The sequence below is a fragment of the Globicephala melas genome, chromosome 5 (assembly GCF_963455315.2).
Source record: "Globicephala melas chromosome 5, mGloMel1.2, whole genome shotgun sequence".
NCBI classification, from domain to species: Eukaryota; Metazoa; Chordata; class Mammalia; order Artiodactyla; family Delphinidae; genus Globicephala; species Globicephala melas.
Window position 1 is genome coordinate 110,407,916 of NC_083318.1, and position 23,298 is coordinate 110,431,213.

Genomic DNA, 23,298 nt, shown 5'->3' on the forward strand with positions numbered 1-23,298 from the left:
TGTTATCATTTCCTTCATTTCTTTTTCATTTACTTCTGATCTGATCTTTATGATTTCTTTCCTTCTGCTAACTTCGGGGTTTTTTGTTGTTCTTTCTCTAATTGCTTTAGGTGTAAGATTAGGTTGTTTATTTGAAATGTTTCTTGTTCTTGAGGTAGGATTGTATTGCTATAGATTTCACACTTAGAACTGCTTTTGCTGCATCCCAAAGGTTTTGGGTCATTATGTTTTTATTGTCATTTGTTTCTAGGTATTTTTTGATTTCATCTTTGATTTCTTCAGTAATCTCTTATTTATTTAGTGGTGTATTGTTTAGCCCCCATTTATTTGTATTTTGTACAGATTTTTTCCTATAATTGATATCTAGTCTCATAGTTGGAAAAGATACTTGATAGTATTGCAATTTTCTTAAATTTACCAAGGCTTGATTTGTAACCCAAGATATGATCTATCCTGGAGAATGTTCCATGAGCACTTGAGACAAAAGTGTATTCTGTTGTTTTTGGATGGAATGTTCCATAAATATCATTTAAGCCCATCTTGTTTCATGTATCATTTAAAGCTTGTGTTTCCTTATTTATTTTCATTTTGGATGATCTGTCCATCAGTGAAAGTGGGGTGTTCAAGTACCCTACTATGATTGTGTTACTGTCGATTTCCCCTTTTATGGCTGTTAGCATTTGTCTTATGTATTGAGGTGCTTTATGTTGGGTGCATAAATATTTACAATTGTTATATCTTCTTCTTGGATTGATCCCTTGATCATTATGTAGTGTCTTTGTTCTTTGTCTCTTGTAACAGTCTTTATTTTAAAGTCTGTTTTGTCTGATATGAGAATTGCTACTCCAGCTTTCTTTTGATTTCCATTTGCATGGAATATCTTTTTCTATCCTCTCACTTTCAGTCTGTATGTTTCCCTAGGTCTGAAGTGGGTCTCTTGTAGACAGCCTATGTATGAGTCTTGTGTTTGTATCCATTCAGCCAGTCTGTGTCTTTTGGTGGGAGCATTTAATCCATTTACATTTAAGGTAATTATTGATATGTATGTTCCTATTACCATTTTCTTAATTGATTTGGGTTTGTTATTGTAAGTGTTTTCCTTCTCTTGTGTTTCCGGCCTAGAAAAGTTCCTTTAGCATTTGTTGTAAAGCTGGCTTGGTGGTGCTGAATTCTCTTAGCTTTCGCTTGTCTGTAAAGGTTTTAATCTCTCCGTTGAATCTGAATGAGATCCTTGCTGGGTAGAGTAATCTTGGTTGTAGGTTTTTCCCTTTCATCGCTTTAAGTATGTCCTGCCACTCCCTCTGGCTTGCAGAGTTTCTGCTGAAAGATCAGCTGTTAACCTTATGGGCATTCCCTTGTATGTTAATTGTTGCTTTTCCCTTGCTGCTTTTAATATTTTTTTCTTTGTATTTAATTTTTGATAGTTTGATTAGTATGTTTATTGGTGTGTTTTTCCTTGGATTTATCCTGTATGGGACTCTCTGCACTTCCTGGACTTGATTGATTATTTCCTTTCCCATATTAGGGAAGTTTTCAACTATCATCTCTTCAAATATTTTCTTAGCCCTTTTTTTTTTTTCTCTTCTTCTTCTCTGACCCCTGTAATTCGAATGTTGGTGCGTTTAATATCGGTCCAGCAGTCTCTGGGATTGTCCTCAATTCTTTTCATTCTATTTTCTTTATTTTGCTCTGCAGTTGTTATTTCCACTATTTTTTCTTCCAGGTCAGTTATCTGTTCTTCTGCCTCAGTTATTCTCCTATTGATTCCTTCTAGAGAATTTTTTATTTCATTTATTGTGTTGTTCATTGTTGTTTGTTTGCTCTTCAGTTTTTCTAGTTCCTTGTTAAATGTTTCTTGTATTTTCTCCATTCTGTTTCCAAGATTTTGGATCATCTTTACTATCATTACTCTGAATTCTTTTTCAGGTAGACTGCCTATTTCCTCTTCATTTGCTTGGTCTGGTGGTTTTTTATCTTGCTTCTTCATCTGCTTTGTGTCTCTCTATTTTCTCATTTTGCTTAACTTACTGTGTTTGGAGTCTCCTTATTGCAGGCTACAGGTTAATAGTTCCCGTTGTTTTTGGTGTCTACCCCCAGTGGCTAAGATTGGTTCAGTCGGTTGTATAGGCTTCCTGGTTGAGGGGATTAGTTCCTGTGTTCTGGTGGATGAGGCTGGATCTTGTCTTTGTGTTGGGCTGGACCGCATCCAGTGGTGTGTCTTGGGGTGTCTGTTACCTTATTATGATTTTAGGCAGCCTCTCTGCTAATAGGTGGGGTCTTGCTAGTTGTATGGCTTAGGGTGTTTAGCACTGTAGCTTGCTGGTCGTTCAGTGGAGCTGGGTCTTAGCGTTGAGATGGAGATCTCTGGGAGAGCTTTTGCTGTTTGATATTACATGGGCTGGGAGGTCTCTGGTGGACCAATGTCCTGAAGTCAGCTCTCCTACCTCAGAGACTCAGGGCTGACACCCGGCCAGAGCACCAAGACCCTGTCAGCCACACGGCTCAGAAGAAAAGAGAGAAAGAAAAAGAAAGAAAGGAAATAATTTAATTAATTAAATAAAATTATTAAAGTAGCAAAAAATTATAAAAATAAATAAATAATTAAAAATGAAAGAGGGAAAGAATGAAGAGACCAAACCAAAAAACAAATCCTCCAATGATAACAAGTGGTAAAAACTATATTAAAAAAAAGAAAACCATACAGTCAGAACCCTGGGACAGATGGTGGAAGCAAAGCTATACAGACAAAATCACACAAAGAAGCATACACATACTGACTCACAAAAAGAGAAAAAGGAAGAAAAAGAAAAATATATATATATGAAAAATTAAAAAAGGAAGAGAGCAACCAAATCAATAAACAATCTACCAATGATAATAAGCTCTAAGTATTAAACTAAGATAAACATAACACCAGAAACAAATTAGATGCAGAAAGCAAACCCCAAGACTATAGTTGCTCCCAAAGTGCACCTCCTCAATTTTGGGATGATTCGTTGTCTACTCAGGTATTCCACAGATGCAGGGTACATCAGGTTGATTGTGGAGATTTAATCCGCTATTTCTGAGGATGCTGGGAGAAATTTCCCTTTCTCTTGTTTGTTTGCACAGCTCCTGGGGCTCAGCTTTGCATTTGGCCCTGCCTCTGCATGTAGGTCACCTGAGGGCATCCGTTCTTCGCTCAGACAGGACAGGGTTAAAGGAGCAGCTGATTTGGCGGCTCTGGCTCACTCAGGCTCGGGGGAGGGAGGAGTCCAGAATGCGGGGTGAGCCTGCGGCGGCAGAGGCCAGCGTGACGTTGCAACAACCTGAGGCACGCCGTGTGTTCTCCCCTGGAAGTTGTCCCTGGATCATTGGACCCTGGCAGTGACGGGCTGCACAGGCTCCTGGGAGGGGAGGTGTGGATAGTGACCTGTGCTTGCACGCAAGCTTCTTGGTGGCTGCAGTAGCAGCCTTATCATTTCATGCCTGTCTCTGGGGTCCACGCTGATAGCCCTGGCTCGCGCCTGTCTCTGTAGCTTGTTTAGGCAGTGCTCTGAATCCCCTCTCCTGGCGCACCCTGAAACAATGGTCTCTTGCCTCTTAGGCAGGTCCAGACTTTTTCCTGGACTCCCTCCCGGTTAGCTGTGGCACACTAGCCCCCTTCAGGCTGTGTTCACGCAGCCAACCCCAGTCCTCTCCCTGGGATCCGACCTCCGAAGCCGGAGCTTCAGCTCCCAGCCCCACGCTCCCCGGCGGGTGAGCAGACAAGCCTCTCGGGCTGGTGAACACTGGTCGGCACCGATCCTCTGTGCGGGAATCTCTCCGCTTTGCCCTCTGCACCCGGGTTGCTGCGCTCTCCTCCATGGCTCCAAAGCTTCCCCCCTGCCCAACCCCCGTCTCCACCAGTGAAAGGGCTTCCTATTGTGTGGAAACATTTCCTCCTTCACAGCTCCCTCCCACTGGTGCAGGTTCCGTCCCTATTCTTTTGTCTGTTTTTCCTTTTTTCTTTTGCCCTACCCAGGTATGTGGGGAGTTTCTTGCCTTTTGGAAAGTCTGAGGTCTTTTTCCAGCTTTCAGTAGGTGTTCTGTAGGAGCTGTTCCACATGTAGATGTACTTCTGATGTGTTTGTGTGGAGGAATGTGATCTCCACGTCTTACTACTCCACCGTCTTGAAGGCGCCCCTGTGTTCACTTTCTCAAAAGCTGTTTTTGCCAACGATTTTTCAGCATCCCCAAGACAAAATATTCATCTCTCTCCCCCTTTTGTGAAGCCTTCTGCTAAATTGATATCCATGCACATTATATAGGTGGGAATAAAAACATAAATAACATTTTTTCAGAAGAGCATTTAATCTAAACCTCCCATGAAAGGATTCCAGTGCCCTTGCAGATTCAGCACCAACACTTTCATCAATCCACACAACTGTAGTTATTCTAGGATTTACTAGTCAATTTAGTTAGATGTGACTCTGAATCTTGGCTCCACTATTGACTGGGGAACCAACCTTTAATAGTCATTTAACTTCTCCCAGACGCAATTTTTTCACCTGTAAATTGGGAATGCTAATAGTTTTTTATATTAAGGTGGTGTTGTAAATATAGTGAGATAATTTACTTAAGACTCTTAGACCCTTCACGTATAGCCAGTAAATAATTGCATTGTCATCAGATAGAATAGCCTCTTTAATATGTTTATCATAGTTATTTCCTATAATCTTCCCAAAACAAATCATTATTCTCTAACCAGAAATGACCATCTTTTATGATGTCACATTTCCTGATAGTCCATCCTCTTTCATTGTCTGAATTTGAAGATTTTTGCGTAATTTGTTCATGAATATCAAGTACCTTACACTTAATTAACATGATTCTTTCCTTTAACGTGACATTTTTATAACATCAGATTCATATAACGTTGGGTTCAACCATATTGTTACCTTTTCCTTGTCCTCACTTTGTGATCGCTCTTTTTTGTTATCTATAGGACTACCGTACTTCCAGAATATAATAATGTATAACCTCTCTTGCCTGTATGCCCTCTTATATGTTGTCGGACAGGGTTTATGTGTAGTCCTGGAATTAAAGGATATTTCCAGTGTTCTAATCATACCAAATGAAGATAACATTGACAGATGGCTTTAGGCCAGTCATCGAGATCGTAAGCAAGATCCTAAAAGTAGTCACGCTCTTTTGCCTCCCCTTCATGAGCCCATTTTCACTTTTGACAGCTCTTCCCCACTCTGCTCTTAACCCACAAAATGTATGTTTATGATACACTATACTTTAGCGTGTCCAACGGCCCCATTTCTGAGTCTGTTGCTGCATAATAACCTTTTTCTTTTCCTCTAATCTTCTCTCCTGCTTCTCATCCCCAGATGTTAAGGTTTAATGATTACCAAAGAAAACTTTCACAGAAAGATGGAAAAAAATATCTTTTTAGACTTAGATTTTAAAAAGAGAAGGTTGTTAACTCAAGCAAATCTATACTTTGTAGAATTTCTGAGATTTATTGCCAATTCCCTACAACTTTCTTACTCTTAGTAATTGTAACCATGATCCAGCAGTTTGGAACTTCACTTCTGAAAACTTGATATAAATTGGAACAGTTCACATATAAATCTCAAAAGGAAAAAGAAATTCTGGTGATGGTGATAAAAACAATTACAACAACATTAATAGCAGCTATACTTATTGAGTACTTTGTGCCAGGAGCTCTTTACATATATACATTATTAGTCTTTTAAATAAACCTGTTAAATAAATATCATATTTGAAAAATGGAAGTGTAAGAAAGTGGGATATTGTTGAAATCAGGAAAAACATTTTATAATACAACCGTTTATGGATAAAATGGCCCAAAGGCTGGTTTTGAATACTGATTTTTGTTTCCTAGATTTATGTTGATTTTGAGCTGGGTTATTCAAGATACTTATTTTCTTCATTATTAAAATAGGGATATCTAGCTCACATTTATTGTGAGAATGTATAATAATGTTTTCTAAAATACAAAATGTAAGCTGGAGGTTATTAATTAGATAACTTCAGGTAAGAAAAATTTTAAAAAGAAAGCAAAAACTTAGAATGGGGGCTTCCCTGGTGGCGCAGTGGTTGAGAGTCCGCCTGCCGATGCAGGGGACACAGGTTCGTGCCCTGGTCCGGGAAGATCCCACATGCCGCCGAGCGGCTGGGCCCGCGAGCCATGGCCGCTGAGCCTGTGCGTCCGGAGCCTGTGCTCCACAGCTGGAGAGGCCACAACAGTGAGAGGCCCGCGTACCGCCAAAAAAAAAAAAAAAACTTAGAATGTATGAACACTACAGTCTTTTTACAGCTTAACTTTTACTAGTAATCAGATGAAGGAGTCTGTGTTGGGTGGTTATAGGGGCCTTTGAATCCAGTACCATTTGTTTTTAATTAATGTAGTACTAGATAATTGTAACTTGCTTGACATTTCATATCCTTTTCACAGTAAAATTTGGAGGCCCTTTTGACTTTTGAAAGATAATTTTGTTTTTGATTATGTTTTTGAGATAGAGTAATGCAGTTTTGATGTCTATTGTGTACTATTAGGCTTCTGACAGATAATGCACAGTACTGCATGTACCATTAGATGATTGTGATGCTTAATTACTTTCTTTCTTAATAGACAACATTAATTTCATCAGGCTTGTTTAATGGCTTTTTTCCTTAAATATTCTTGATCAAATAAGCTGAAAAATAACAATAATTATTATTACTAATAACTTACTGCATTCCAGGCACTGAACTGGGCACTTTACATGCAGTATTTTTATATCTCTAATAATTAGCAAAATTACTTCTCAAAAAAGGTAACAAAATATTTTTTTTATTGTAATATTCTTAAAAACCTGATTTAGAAAGTTTTGTTTTGCATATCTTGTTCTGAAAGGTATCAGATGAGAATTTCAAACAGAATACTTACCAATCTACCACAGTTGTCAGTTTGGCTATTCGTGAGAATAATATATCCTATGTGTAGTTTTTGTTGTTGTTGTTGTTTTGCTATTTATACATTTTCAAGAGTTCTGGTGTTCTTTTTTCTTTAATTTGTCTTTTCCTATTTTAATCCAAGTTCTTATTTCCTTTTTTTTTTTAACGTAAATGCTTGTGCTGGTAGTCCTGATACTCTAATTTTTAAATAATTCCATTTTATTTGAATCACTTTTTCATCTTGTTGTGATTAAGGTTCTTTTATTATTTTACAGATTTAAAAAATCTTATATAATTCTATTTGTTAGCTTTTTGTAGTGTTTAAAATTATTTTTCTATATCCTCAGCCTATTTATATTTACCTGGTTATGAACTTGAATTATACCTCTCTAATCAATACTTATTTTTTATTGATTTTTTTCCAGGAGGTCATGACCATTTTAAATGACCAGTATTTTTGCTCTTCTTCCTTTAATGAATTTGCTGATTTTGAAAAATTATCTGTCAAGCTTTTACAGTTAAATTGTACAAAGAGCTTTCTGTAGGATGATAGTACTAGGCATCTTCCTGAATTGCCCTCCATTTGTTGCTCTTAATATACTGTATAAGTAAGAGGAACCATCAGCATTTACTTTTAGTTCTTTTGCAGAGATGAATAAATATCTTGAAATGCTGATTTAGATAATGTTTCAAAAATGCTATGATGCACTTTGGTGTATGACTGACTCTTGCTTAGTTAAATGTTTTGCAGCATTATAACATAGTTGGATTCAGCTCATCTTTTAAAGCAATTGTCAGAAAAATATGGGCCAGCATGGTAGAATGTATTAGCTCAATACATTGTCTCCATTTTATTATGAAGCTGCTGAGGAAGCTGTGATATACAGCACTGTCATTACAGATCTATTGTTAGGATGGTTCTACAGTCTTCTTTGCACTGCCATTAATTTATAGCAGTAAACAATATGTAGCCTTCCAACTGCAGCAAAGCAGAATCTTTTAATGAGGTGGATGTTATTACCACAATAAATCAGTGCTTTCGCGTAATGTATAATTCAATGTGTGTATTCCCACTGTAACTTCTCTGAGTAAGCTGATAGTGTATCATTGTCATTGCACAGCTCCACTAGTCTGTTTTTTTTAACCTTCTTTTATTTGGGGACTTCTTTTTTATATGCTTGCAAATAAATGTGCTATGTCTTGATAGCTGTCCTGTAGCAGGCTTCAGAAATCAACTGTAACAATCACAGCCGGAATCAATACTGTGGGTTCTACGTATATGGATCTCTGCACGATGCCATTTTTTTTCGGATGCTAGTGAAATCAATCCTAATTGGTTTTAGCATTATATTCAAGAAATGTGTTTCTATAACTATTGATTTTGGGGGTGTACTCATTTGGAGAGTAATAAAAATAGGAGCACATAAAGTGAATACTTAATATGCTGCAGAACCATACAAAAGGAACATTGATTTTGTTTTCACGTAATTTGTCTTCCAGTGATTTTATTTCTTCTTTCTTTCCTTTGCATGGCTCAGTCTTCAGGGACAACAGCTAAAATACATTTAAAGGCATTCCAAATTGGTTCTGTAACAAAGATTTCTTGGAGTCAGTTCCATCCTTAACTGGCATAAGTTTAGTAAATCAGATTTAACTCTTTTGTACAGAAACTAATGCTTTAAAAGATGGCATTTTAAATTGGTATACTGTGATACTGGTTTAAAATAATAATCAACTAAAGGTTTTTAAAAATTTGCTTGTAGAGTTAAAAAAAAGGGCTTAAAATAAAATGTTGATTAGAACCATCCTATTGAAACAGAATGAAAGGTACTAGAAATAAATGGCAGTTTTGAAAAAATAATTAACAATTTTAAGAAATATAGCCAAAATGATCATTTAAAATACTGCTTAAAATTACTTTTTAACATGAAAAGCTACTTAAAAACTAGTTTAACATTGCTTCATTTTCCATAGAATATTTCTGAATGCATCTGTTTTAAAACCAGTATTTTAAATTTCAGTTTAACGTTTTTTGCATAAATGATCAGATATTTTCTTTCTCATATAAATGAGTGACTAACTGATAGGTTTTCATTAAAGAAAGTAATCTTACATTTTTTTTCAGTGAATTGGTACTTATATTTTAAATAAAGAGTAGAGATTTTCTAGAGATTAGAATGTTTTATGAGAATGAATTGTTACTTGTTTTTTAAGCCCTTAGACCCCTTTGAGAATCTTAGAATACTCTGCATGTCTTCCTGAAGAAAATTGTACATGTGCATAATCACATGAAATTTTGCTTACTGGTTAATGGAGTTCATGAATTCCCTGAATAACAACAGCAGCAGCAACAATAATGATACTAGCTAACATTTATTATGCTCTTATCTTATACCAACCAATATTCTGGGGGCTTATAGGTTATTGTTTTATTCAAACTTTACCCCATTGTTAAAAGATAACCTTAAAAATAATAGCATTCATTGAATATTGTCAGGTATGGTTTGTCCCTCCATGTACTTACTCATTTTATTTTCCAAAACAACTTTCTGACTGGGTATTGTTGTCACTCCAGTAAACCCAGGCTCTTCATCACTTCGCTGTGCTGCTTTAGGGACCTCTGCTGTAAAGTATTATTGTACAAGCTCGTAATCTGTCTAATATTCTATTCATGTTACACATTTAAAAAAAATTTCATGCCGGCATGTTTTTATCTTTTAAATTTTGGTTTTACTCATACTATTAGAAATTTCTAGATTTACATTTAATCCCTTTTTCACACAATCTCCTCCTTGCACTCCTTCTCCCCCACCCTCGCCCCCTGCCAAATTTTGTTGCATTGTCTTCTCACAATCTATGATATGTTAATCCTTTAGCTTCAAGATTCTGTTTCTGGTTGTCGCTTCTAAGGACTAAAGAGGATTTTATAGATGCTTTCCAAAGTATCATATAACTAATATTCACTTCATGTAATTATCTTCATGAAAATGCTTGTTATGGGCTGATTAAAGACCTTTATTCAACAGAAACTAGACTTATTGAGAAATGACAGGTTTCTCCATTTACTTATATGTGTATATTTAATGTGCATTGAAAAATAAATTTATATTTCAATCCACTCTCTGACTGTAACACTGCTTTAATTTGAATAGTATGTATTTTTAATTCACTTTCACACTTGCTGATTAGATAATATTTGAAGAGAGAAAGAAATAAAGGACGATTGTATTTATGTGTTCTTGTTTCTTCTCCTCCCCGTTGGCAGCCAATAGGAGCTTTGAATCCAAAAAGAGCAGCATTCTTTGCAGAGCGTTATGAATCCTGGGAAGACGATCAAGTTCCAAAGTTCCACTATGGCACTCATTACTCAACTGCAAGTTTTGTTCTTGCATGGCTGCTAAGAATAGTAAGTTCAATTTGAATAATAAACCATGAATAAGTAAATTCAATGTTGTGGAGAATATGCATTGATTAAAAATCATCAGCATCTTTTTCGAATGGTGAAATTTTTTTCAGTGATTGAGACTCTACCTATATAAGTATCTCTTTATCCCATTTGGGCTGTATTTTATAACACGTTACTGTAGAATGGCCATAAAAATGTTTCACCTGGAATTGCGTGAATTTTTTTCCTTAAATTTGCCTCTTCAAGTCTTTGATATCTTACCAGACTCTAAATTGTAACATATGTTATTTTCCAATGTAGTCTATTAAAATAAGAACTAAATAAGATTCCCTTAACACAGACATATATTCATATATTTTGGAAACTTCAGTTGCCCAAAATGGAATAAGGTGTGTTTGTAATTTACACCAAGACTGCTGTGTATTGATAACATATTGGTTAAACAAGAAATGTTTCCGTAAAATTGAAAGGTGATTCATCTACTAGAAAGTAATTTCTTTGGGAAAGCATTAGCAGCACATCATTAATTAAAGCTTGTTAGAGGGTACAGGCAGATATAAATCCTAGAGGTAATTTATAGTGCTTAGCTAATTTCAAGCAATTATCCACTAATATGTGTTTAAGTGTTCTTTAACTAAAAGGAGGCTTTTAAATCTTCCAAACATTTTTCTTTTCTTAATCATAAATTAAATATTGAGCCATAACAATAGGAAAATTACATATTGGACTGTTTCCCTGGACTGTGAAGCAAATGCAGTCTAATTTATGTCTGAATGTTATTAATAAATTGTTCTTGGAAAGGAAGAGAGTCTGAAAAATATTGAAGAGAGTCTGAAAAATACTAAATTTTGGAAATATTTCTTCTGAAACAAAAATAATATAAGAATATTAATGTAATAATTTAAGTATAATTCCCAGTCTATGCCTAGTACGTATTACTGGCTAATGTCTATTGGTAACTAAGTATTTAGATATAAAGATTTATAAAAACCACATTTTTATGCATGAGGGAATATATGGCTTTTTTAAATGGCTTATTTTTTAGGAACCCTTCACAACTTCTTTCCTAAATTTACAAGGAGGGAAATTTGATCATGCAGATCGAACTTTTTCATCGATTTCCAGAGCTTGGCGAAACAGTCAGCGTGATACATCTGATATTAAGGTACAGAAATACTTCATTTTACAATTATTATTGCCAATGTGTTTCTTATTGAATGGATGTTGATAATTTCTCTCTTGCAATACAGCCCTATTTACTAAAGATGAGCCTCAAAGGATGAGGCCTTAATTAAGTGGCCAATAACCATTATATAAGATTTCTCTCTCTTTCTCTCTCTACCTCCTGTGTCTGTCTGTTTCTGTCTGTCTGTCTCATCTCTCTCTCTTTAATTGTGGAACAGTTGTTTTCCTTCCTCCTTGGAATCCTTTTTAAAGGAAAAATGCAGTATTATGGATGTAAAGCAGCGTGCTTAATGGGATTCCAAACTCAATGAATAAAATTAATATAGTCACAAAAATACTGTGAGAAAGATCTCAGATGTTTAGTTTAATTCAACTTATTTCATTTTATTGATACTTTAGCAATCCCCTGTCTCTATTCTTAAGGTAATCATCTTTTACCTACTGCTGGTTCTAAATGCCTACCTGACTCTGCTCGTTATAGAATTGCTTTATTGTTGAGGGGAAATGAGTTCTTCTATCTATATATATGTTCAGTAGATCAAAAACTTTGCACAGTAGCTGATACAATACTTTTGCTTCTGCCCTCAAAAGTACTGTATTTTAGTTTTGTGACATAGTATCTGTTTCTTCACTGTTTAGATGCTGTTGAGTAAAACAAGATATGCCTGTGGTTGTGTCCTTAGGTGTCGTAAAGAGCTATGTCTTATACATAAATAATTATACTATATGGGAGAAAATGATAAGTACATATGGGAAATATTTGGGCTTGAAAGAGGAAAAGTTACATTACTAATGTTTATGTTACTATAGAGTACTTTAAAAAATTAATTAAAATTATAATTGTATCTTACTTTTAGTCATGATACATTACAGTCTATAAAAAGTGTTCACATACTTTATCTTACTGTAGAGTATAACATTGCTTATATCCAAGATATTGAAGATTCCATCATATGCATAAATAATCTCTTTTTTAAATTTTTTTTTTGGGGGGTGGGGGCTGTGTCAAGTCTTAGTTGCGGCATGCAGGATCTTTCATTGCAACGTGCAGGTTCTTCGTTGCATTGTATAGGCTTCCCTCTAGTTGTGGCGTGCGGGCTCCAGAGCGCACAGGCTCAGGAGCTGCAGCACGAGGGCTTAGTTGCTCCGTGGCATGTGGAACTTTAGTCCCCAACCAGGGATTGAACTGGCGTCCCCTGCATTGCAAGATGGACTCTGAATCACTGGACCACCAGGGAAGTCCCCAGAAATAATCTTTTATATTGGAACATCTATAGGAATTTTTGATAGCACAAATAATGTACTCTGAAATACTCTTGAAATTATCATATCCCTTAAGAATCATCAGTAGATAATTTTGAAATGGATAATTAGATAACAGTAAATCAGAATAGTTAACAGATTTAATAACGGTTTCTACTTCTAATCTCAAAGCTATTTCTTTACTTACTTTAAACCTTTTGAGAAGTCATAAGAGATATGCACATAGGAAAACATTGATAAGACTTTTTGTTATCAAATTGAAGACATGAAAAAAAATTTTTAATTTCTAAGTTCCTTTTTTTTTTTTTTTTTTTTTTGCGGTACGCGGGCCTCTCACCTCCACGGCCCCTCCCGTTGTGGAGCACAGGCTCCGGACGTGCAGGCCCAGCGGCCATGGCCCACAGGCCCAGCCGCTCCGAGGCACGTGGGATCCTTCCGGACCGGGGCACTAACCCGTGTCCCCTGCATCGTCAGGCGCACTCTCAACCACTGCACCACCAGGGAAGCCCCTAAATTCCTTTGTTTTTTAAGTATCTCAGGACCAAGTTATAACCTCATACTTAAGTTTGGTAATAGAAGTGTAAACAAGAACAAAATTGTGAATTTGAATTTTTTTCTGCTCTCTAATAGAGAGGTAGTGTATATCTTCAAATTTCTACCTCTCTGTATTAGACATTCCCACTTAATGCTTTGTTGGACGGGAGATACATGTGATAGATAGATCCTTGTAGTTTTGTTGTCTCTTTTTCCTAAATCTCCTCCTTTTTCTCTCAAGATTCTTTAATTAGCACATGTCTGGTTCCATTTCTCCAAATATTTCCTTCAAAATACCCCACTTGTAAAAAAAAATAAAAAATAAACCCACACAAAACAGCTACAGCATTAAAAAATAAAACCCCCAAAACCCCATATGAACTTTACCTTTCTCATTCCTTATTTTTCTCATTACTCTTGTTTCTTCACAAATAAAGACTCAAATCCATCTCACTTCCCTTTGAATGCCTCAGCAGATTTTGATAAAAACAGCCCCAATTACTAAACCAATACTAGAGTTTTAGTTCTTGTTATTGTGCTACTTAATTTCTAGCTTCCTAGCCTAGTTATATAGGGCATCTAAATGAAGAAGTAGAGTACAAAGTTAAGGCAAAAGTTAAAAGAAAAATAAAAGAATTAAAAATTCCAAGTGTCAAGTTGATTGGAGCCTGCTTAGAGATACAGCTTTATTTTTTTTATTTTTATTTTTTTTGCGGTACGCGGGCCTCTCCCTGTTGTGGCCTCTCCCATTGCAGAGCACAGGCTCTGGACGCGCAGGCCCAGCGGCCATGGCCCACGGGCCTAGCCGCTCTGAGGCATGTGGGATCCTCCCGGACCAGGGCACGAACCCATGTCCCCTGCGTCGGCAGGCAGACTCTCAACCACTGTGCCAGGGAAGCCCAGATACAGCTTTATTCTTAAATACCATTTCATTATGTTCAGAGGCACAGAAATTTTCTTCAGGACTAACTTGGATGAAACCCACTTGCTCTTCTAACCAATATGTATATTTTCCTAATTTTCTTTTTTTTTTTTTAAACCACAAAATATCTGTAAGGTGAATAGGACATTGATAAATTACTCCATTTTCTATATTAATAACCCGGTAATTTGGACCCTACAACTGAGTGAACACTTTGAAAAGTATATAATGCATGGTTACACAGGCTATAGGCTATTTAAAGAGCCTCCTTATAGTTGGTCGTTCTACAACTGAGGAGGGATTTAATCATGCCTTTTTTATTTTTTGATCTTGCCTCCTCATGTTACATTCTAACACTTTATAAAGCATGTTTAAATTATTATAATAATATAATGTATAAGAATGAATATATTAAGAAAGCACATTTAAATTACTATAATAAACATTTCATTGAGATATAACATTATATTTCAGATGGAATCATATTAATTATAGTCTGATCTTTATTTGTGTTGTCTTGTTAGAGTTTCTAGAAATACGAAGGAAAATGTTAAACAGTAGAGAGGGGATAGTGAAGTATGTGAGTGGTGGTAGGAATCACTTTACTGAGTGGCTTCTGAAGTATACGTTGCTAGATTAAGATGCATTCTCTAATGTTTTCATGACATTTTACAAAAATGAAATATTGTTAGGTAGATAGAAGATTTATTTAAATTACTTTTTCAGGGAAATTCTCTGGCAGTCCAGTGGTTAAGACCCTGCACTTTCACTGGCGAGGGTACAAGTTCAGTCCCTAGTGGGGGAAATAAGATCCCGCAAGTTGCACAGCGCAGGCAAAAAAAATAATTAATTAACTAATTTTTTGGAAAAAATAAGAATAAAATAACATTTCTAGTACTTAACTTTTTTTGCTAAAGGGGAACTGTCACTATAATATCTTAGGATCCCTATTTCTTGCATTCTGCTAATACTCAGAATAATTTTACTGAAAAAATATAAGTTATTCCTAAAAATAAAGGTTAAAATATTAATTATTTTTATTTCAGAGAAGAAAGAGACATTATGAGATTTCACTAAAGCAGTCTTTCATTTTTAGCATGATTTACCATTTTAAAATTGGGGGGTTCGTTTGTGTTTCGGTTCATCATTGGTGGTTCCATTTCAGGCCTGACCCTCAATGATGCTTTTTATTCTGTCTGGATAAAGAGTTCAGAAGTGTTGATCAGTTCTCTAACTAGGCTTACCACACTGTCCAATAGAAATGTAATGTCAACCATAATTACGATCACATATATAATTTTAGATTTTCTTGTCACATTTTAAAAAGTCAAAAGGACCATGTGAAACTGATTTTAAGAATATATTTAAACTGATATATCCAAAATATTTTTATTTCAGCATGTAATCAATATAAAATTATTAATTGGATATTTTACATTCTTTTTTTTAATATTAAGGCTTTGAGAGCTGGTGTGTATCTTATATTTACAACAGGTCTCTTCTCAGACTAGCCACATTTCAATTGTTTAATAGCCACTTGTGGCTAATGGCTACTGCATTTGGCAGTGCAGACTTAGGGCATTGTTTTGGCATCACACCAAGGGATAGCTTTCTGCTTATGGAAGGAAGAATGCCTTCTTGCTCTTTGAGCAACGATGTTCCTGATGTTGTACTCCATCTAAATATGAACTGACAGGTAGTAGCAATAATAGCTAGTCTTGAGGACTGAAATAGAAAGTGCTAAAATTGGGTTGGAGAATCATCACTGTGATAAGTAATATTTTAAAATCCCCCAGCAGAAAACTGGACAGCTACATGTAAAAGAATGAAATTAGAACACTCCCTCACACCGTATACAAAAATAAACTCAAAATGGATTAAAGACCTAAATGTAAGGCCAAACAGTATAAAACTCTTAGAGGAAAACATAGGCAGAACACTCTATGATATAAATCACAGCAAGATCCTTATTGACCCACCTCCTAGAGAAATAGAAATAAAAACAAAAATAAACAAATGGAACCTAATTAAACTTAAAAGCTTTTGCAAGGAACTTCCCTGGTGGCGCAGTGGTTAAGAATCCACCTGTCAATGCAGGGGACATGGGTTCGATCCCTGGTCTGGGAAGATCCCACATGCCGTGGAGCAACTAAGTCCATGTGCCACAAGAACTGAGCCTGTGCTCCAGAGCCCCTGAGCCCCAACTACTGAGCCCATGTGCCACAACTACTGAAGCCTGCACACCTAGAGCCCGTGCTCCTCAACAAGAGAAGCCACCGCAATGAGAAGCCTGCGCATCGCAATGAAGAGTAGCTCCTGCTCACCACAACTAGAGAAAGCCCGCATGCAGCAACGAAGACTCAACACAGCCATAAGTAAATAAAAAAATAAATAAACTTATTTATTTTAGAAAAAGCTTTTGCACAGCAGAGGAAACCATAAACAAGATGAAAAGACAACCTTCAGAATGGGAGAAAATATTTGCAAACAAAGAAACTGACAAAGGATTAATCTCCAAAATGTAGAAGTGCTCATGCAGCTCAATATCAAAAAAACAAACAATGCAATCCAAAAATGGGCAGAAGACCTAAACAGACATTTCTCCAAAGAAATACCAATTGCCAACAAACACATGAAAGGATGCTCAATATCACTAATCATTAGAGAAATGCAAATCAGAACTACAATGAGGTATCACCTCATACCAGTCAGAATGGCTATCATCCAAAAATCTACAAACAGTAAATGCTGGAGAGGGTGTGGAGAAAAGGGAACCCTCTTGCACTGTTGGTAGGAATGTAAATTGACACAGCCACTATGGAGAACAGTATGGAGGTTCCTTAAAAAACTAAAAATAGAACTACCATATGACCCAGCAATCCCACTACTGGGCATATACCCTGAGAAAACCATAATTCAAAAAGAGTCATGTACCACAATGTTCATTACAGCACTATTTACAATAGCCAGGACATGGCAGCAACCTAAGTGTCCATCGACAGATGAATGGATAAAGAAGATGTGGCATGTATATACAATGGAATATTACTGAGCCCTAAAAAATGAAATTGAGTTATTTGTAGTGAGGTGGATGGACTTAGAGTCTGTCATACAGAGTGAAGTAAGTCAGAAAGAGAAAAACAAATACCGTATGCTAACACATATATATGGAATCTTAAAAAAAGAAATGGTTCTGACAAACCTGGGGCAGGGCAGGAGTAAAGATGCAGACATAGAGAATGGACTTGAGGACACGGGGAAGGGGAAGGGTAAGCTGGGACGAAGTGAGAAAGTAGCATTGACATACATACACTACCAAATGTAGAATAGATAGCTAGTGGGAAGCAGCCACGTAGCACAGGGAGATAAGCTCATTGCTTTGTGACCACTTAGAGGGGTGGGATAGGGAGGGTAAGAGAGAGACGAAAGAGGGAGGGAATATGGGGATATATGTATACATATAGCTTTGTATACAGTATGTATATGTATACGTATAGTATATATGTATATACATATATATACATATAGTATGTATATGTATACATATAGTGCTTTGTTGTACAGCACTAACACAACATTGTAAAGCAATTATACTCCAGTAAAGATGTTAAAAAAAAGAAAGAAAAGGGTGGTTATCGTAGGTCACGCTGATGCTGTGCTTCAAAGAAGTCCCACATCCCTTGATGCAACCCTATCCATTTTAAAAATACAGATACCCAATTCTTTCTCAAAAAAAAAAAATCCCCCAGCAAACTCTGTTTCAAGTTTTAAAAAAATCTTTTAAGTTTAGAAACTGAGGTACAAAATAGATTACTGTCTTCAGCCTGAACCATCATAACCAAATCTTGTGGAACAAATCAGACTCATAAAGCTTGAATGAATTTCATAAGGCAGTCACATGTAAATATTAGGCAAATATCTAAGCTTTTCTAGGCAGTTCATTGTTACTGATTCCCCAGCCCCCCAGCTCCCCGTTGAGGCACCAGGCAGCACACACGTTTTCAGGTACCATTAGTGTCAATAAATTTAATCTAATGATTAAATAGAATCTGATTTGCTGCAGTTTAAACTTTTTTCCTTCTCTCCTATAGAAGTGATTAACAAATCAGGATCTGAGAGTGGAAAGAGTCATAAATGTCAGCTCGGTTCATTATTTTAGAAAGGGGGCAGTAGTGAATGGATCTTCTACATTCTTTATGTCTTTTACATGGAGATTGTTGGAGAACTGTACTTCTCTAGAAGCTTGGAATTTAGTACAAAAATATTTTTTAAAATAACCTGTGCTAAAAATAAACTTAGGGTAACAAGTTTGGTGGAATCCTGAGATAGCATTTAATTTTTAAAGTTTTTATTTTAATTGAGTTTACGCACAATCAGGCCCTGGTTGTGATACAGCATCAAATGAGACAGAGCATTGCCTTCAGTGAACATTTGCGGTAAATGGGGTACTGACGATAAAAGCGTTCCAGCAATTCAGTATAATAAAGGATCTGTGGCTCATAGCTACAAGATCTGAAATGAGGAGAAGGGAGAGGAAAGAGGCAATTCAGGGCCTATCATGGGGTGCCTTATAAGCTTCAGTAAGGAGGTTGGACTTTATCCTGGGGGCAGTGGGGATATACTGGAAAGGTCAAAGCAGAGGGGATTTTGTGGTTTTAAGTGACCGCTGTGATCGGTGTTTGTATTACACTGAGCAGGAGTGGAAACAGTAAGTAAGCTGTTAAAGTAATGGGGTGAGAGGCAGTGGAGGCAGTGGTACTAGAGAAATGTGATGAATTTAAGACATATTTAAAAGGTAAGAACTGTTAGGATTTGCTGATTGATTTGTCTCCTGAGATGAGAGAGAAATTAAATTTGACTTGGACATGTACTTAGAGAACACAGAAGAAGAACAAGTTTAGTTAGGGCATGGGGATCTAGCTCCCTACCTTCAGGCAGAAAAATTCCTATGACAGGTGAATTCAAGTCCCCCCAAACACATTTAGTTAAGCCAGCATTTACTGATTATTTTATCATATGCAATACATAGTAGGGAGTTTTTGGGGTTAAAAGGGTAAGATAAACACAGTTCTTTACTTCACGTATCTCCAGGTGAGAACGACACATATACATAAAACTTTTTAATACAAGTTAGACAGCGCCAAGTGCTATAATAAGATATAAACAAAATGAAATGAGTTCTTCCTGGAGGAAGTGGGGTTGTGAATGACTTCACAGAGTAAGTGGTATTTGAGTTGTATCTTAAAGGATGCAAGGGAGCCTTCCACCTCCCAGATTTACATCTCTAGCATGTACATTTATCCTGGTATCTGACTCGCTCCTTAGCATCTCCATTTTAGCATGTAAAATGTATCTCAAATTTAACACGTTCAGAACCAAATTCCTGATCTTCATTCCTTTAAACCTGCTCTTCTCACAGTCTTCCCTTTCTTAGTTAATGGCTTCTGAGTAAAAGCTGTTGCGAGTAAAAGCTGAAGTCCTTACAATGCAAGACCCTACAGCAACTACCCCTCCCCTCCATAATCCTGTTACGTCTTGAACTCTTTGTACCATTTGCCCTCTTGTCCACTCTGTTCTAGCCAAACAGGACCTCCTTGGTATTCCTCACAAACTCCAGGTATCTTCCCACCTCAGGGCCTTTGCTTTTACTTTTCTTTTCACCTGAAAAATTCCTCCAGATATCCTTATGGATTCATTCCTTCAGCCATTTTAAGTCTTTTTTTTTTTTTCTTTTTTTTTTTTTCCATTTTAAGTCTTTACTCAAATGTCACCTTCGTAGGGAACCCTCTTGCACTGTTGGTGGGAATGTAAATTGATACAGCCACTGTGGAGAGCAGTATGGAGATTTCTTAAAAAACTAAAAATAGAATTACCATTTGACCCAGCAATCCCACTACTGGGCATATACCCAGAGAAAACCATAATTCAAAAAGACACATGCACCCCAGTGTTCATTGCAGCACTATTTACAATAGCCAGGACATGGAAGCAACCTAAGTGTCCATCGACAGACAAGTGGATAAAGATGTGGTACATATATACAATGGAATATTACTCAGCCATAAGGAGGAACGAAATAGTGCCATTTGCAGAGTCATGGATAGACCTAGAGACTGTCATACAGAGTGAAGTAAGTCAGAAAGAGGAAAACAAATATAGTATAATATCGATTATATGTAGAATCTAAAAAAAAATGGTACAGATGAACTTTCTTGCAAAGCAGAAATAGAGACACAGATGTAGAGAACAAACATATGGATGGATACCAAGGGGGAAGGAGGGTGGGATGAATTGGGAGATTGGGATTGACATGTATACACTGATGTGTATAAAATTGATAACTAATAAGAACCTGCTGTATAAAAAAAGAAATAAAATAAAATTCAAAAAAAGAGTCACCTTCTTAGTAAGGCCTTCTCTGTCCTCTTTCTTTAAAAGTACATGCCTCATCCCATGCACTTTAACTGACTTCTCAATTTCAGTTTTCTTCATATCACTCACCATCCAACATACATGTCTCTATTTATTTATTATTTATGTCTTATCCCACTGGAACATTAGCTCCATGACAGCATGAATTTGGACTGTTTTGCTCATTGGTTTATTCCTAGAGCTTAAAACAGTACCTGGAACACAGTAGCCACTAAAACATTTATTAAATTAATGCTTTGATTAAATATAGAAGAGTATTCTGAGCAAAGAAAATGACATGAACAAAATTCAGAGAAAAGGCTTAGCACATTGGGGAATGCTTATTGGTCTGCTTGTTCGTCTTATGTGCTTGGTGTGTAGGAAACATAGAGAAGGAAAAATACTGAAAGGCAGTTGTGGTCTAATATGAAGACCCTCAGTAATATTCTAAAGATATTTTTCAGTTCGCAGTCCGTGCAATCTCTGGCACAGCTACTCAGCTCTACCACCGTAGCCCAAGAGTAGCCATAGACCATACCATATGTAAACAGATAAGTGTGACTGTTCCCGTAAAGTTTCATTTACAAAAACAGGTGGCAGCGTTTTGGCCCCTGGGCTGTATTTTACCATCCCCTGCTATAGGCAATGAGGATCCATTTAAGATTTTGTACTAATTGGCTCTATTATTTAAAAAAAAAAAAAAAAAGGCGCTTTGGCAGCGGTATGGAAAGTACTGGGAATGGGGAAGAGAGATGAGAGCTGGAGGTAGGGAGAAATTTTAGGAGTCTATGACAGTTAAAAGTAAAGACTCTAGGAGCCTCAACTAGTCAAAGAGCTAAGGGAATGACTCAAGAGGTGGGTTAAAAGTAATTCTCCAGGATTTGGCGCTTGGTTGACTGTAAAGGGATAGGAAGGCATAAAGATGATTCTTTAGATTGGGTGCCTAGATAAATGATGATGCTGTGAATTATAATGAAGCTGGTATGTAGACCAAATGTGTGAATTCAGTTTTTGACACATTGATATATTTTCAGAATAACCAGGATATTATCACCTACTAGTTGAAAATTCAAACCTAAGCTTCAGAATAGTGGCATAGGCATGTAGGGTAAGAAGGAATATTAGGCGATACTTATCTTGAACTCCTCAAAACGGTTGTCTAGTCTCTTGATCTCCACTTTTTCAGCTCCCATCATCTCCCAAGCCCACTCGAATCAAGCTTTCTTTTCCACCATGTTATCGAAATCAGTCTTGTCAGAGTCATTGATGAACAATTTCCATGTTGTCAAATGCAAATTTTCAGTTCTCATGGTACTTGATCTGTCAGCATTATTGACACAATTAATTTATCCATTTTCCTTGTAACATTTTCTTCACTTGGTGAAGGAGCCATCTTCTGGCTATCTCTTTGCCTTTTTTTCAGTCTCCTTTACTGGATTATCTTGTTTTCATACCCTAAATTACTGGAGTACCTTTCAGCTTCATCTTTAGATTTCTTCTAGTGTCAACACTTGCTCCCTAGATGATCACACCTTACCTCGTGGCTCTCCCCTGAATTCTAGAGCTATACAGGTAGCTCCCTTTGAGCTAGATGTACGTTTACAGGCATTTTAAACTGAACATGTCCAATATCAAACTCTGTCTTTCCCTCTTACCCTCCTCTCTACCCTAAGGAAAAAGTCCTGCTCAGTACTTGCATTTGCCATCTCAGTGAAAGACAGCACTGTTTATCCAGTTTGCTCAGACCTTTAGAAAACTTGGAATCTTTGATTCCTCCCTATCACATACACTTCACTGCTCATCTTATTAACCTTCAGAATATGTCTAGAATCTGACCAGTTATCACCACGTCCATCACGAGGGCCCTGGCCCAATTTATATTGTAAATCAGATCATATCCGTGTGCTCACATCCATCCAGTGCCTACTCATCTAGCTTAGAGCAAAATTCAGGTTCTTAATGTAGCCACTGAGGCCCTGTGTTACCCAGTTGCCTCTTTGATGACACATCTCTTTTACTCTCCTGCAGCCTCACTTGCCTTTGTTGTGGTTCCTTTTCAAAAATGCCAAGCCCAGGAGTTCCCTGGCATTTCAGTGGTTAGGAGGCTGTGCTTTCATTGCCGTTGGCCCAAGTTCGATCCCTGGTTGGGGAACTAAGTTCCCGCAAGCCGCACGGCATGGCCAAAAAATAAATGCCAAGCCCACTCCTGTTTTGGTGGCTTTGTGTATTACGTTGTCTCTGCCTGAACCACTTTCCCCTAGATAATGCTTCGTTCATTCCATTTTTTTCATTCAGGTCTTTGCTCAAATGTCACCTCCTCAGAGTGGACTTCCCTGGACACCCTCTCTAAAATAACACTGCCCAACTCCCATCATTCTCTATCCCTTCATCTTTTTTTTTTTTTAACATAATACTTGCCAGCATTTGACACAGTACATATATTCATTTGTTTATGTTATGTCTCCATAGCTACAGTTCTGTGAAGGTGGGGGCTTTGTGTGTCGTTCATTTGGTAACCTCAGCATTTAGAACATTTAGTTAGAAATCAATAAATATTGGTTGAAAGAATGAGCAGATATAAAGATATCGAGAAAAGAGGCATCAGTGAAAAAGCCTGGGAAAAACAGAGAGGTAATCTGAGGAGAAA

At 36.8% G+C, this 23,298-nt stretch overlaps 1 protein-coding gene across 1 annotated transcript in view; it reads left to right on the forward strand.

Moving 5' to 3' along the window:
* Window positions 1-23,298, forward strand: part of LRBA (LPS responsive beige-like anchor protein) — a 732,049-nt gene that overhangs the window by 550,198 nt on the left and 158,553 nt on the right. Inside the window, exons 45-46 of the mRNA XM_030878183.2 lie at window positions 10,196-10,336; window positions 11,382-11,501. Of these exons, the coding sequence (XP_030734043.1) occupies window positions 10,196-10,336; window positions 11,382-11,501 (261 nt within the window). The remainder of the gene's footprint in view (window positions 1-10,195; window positions 10,337-11,381; window positions 11,502-23,298) is intronic.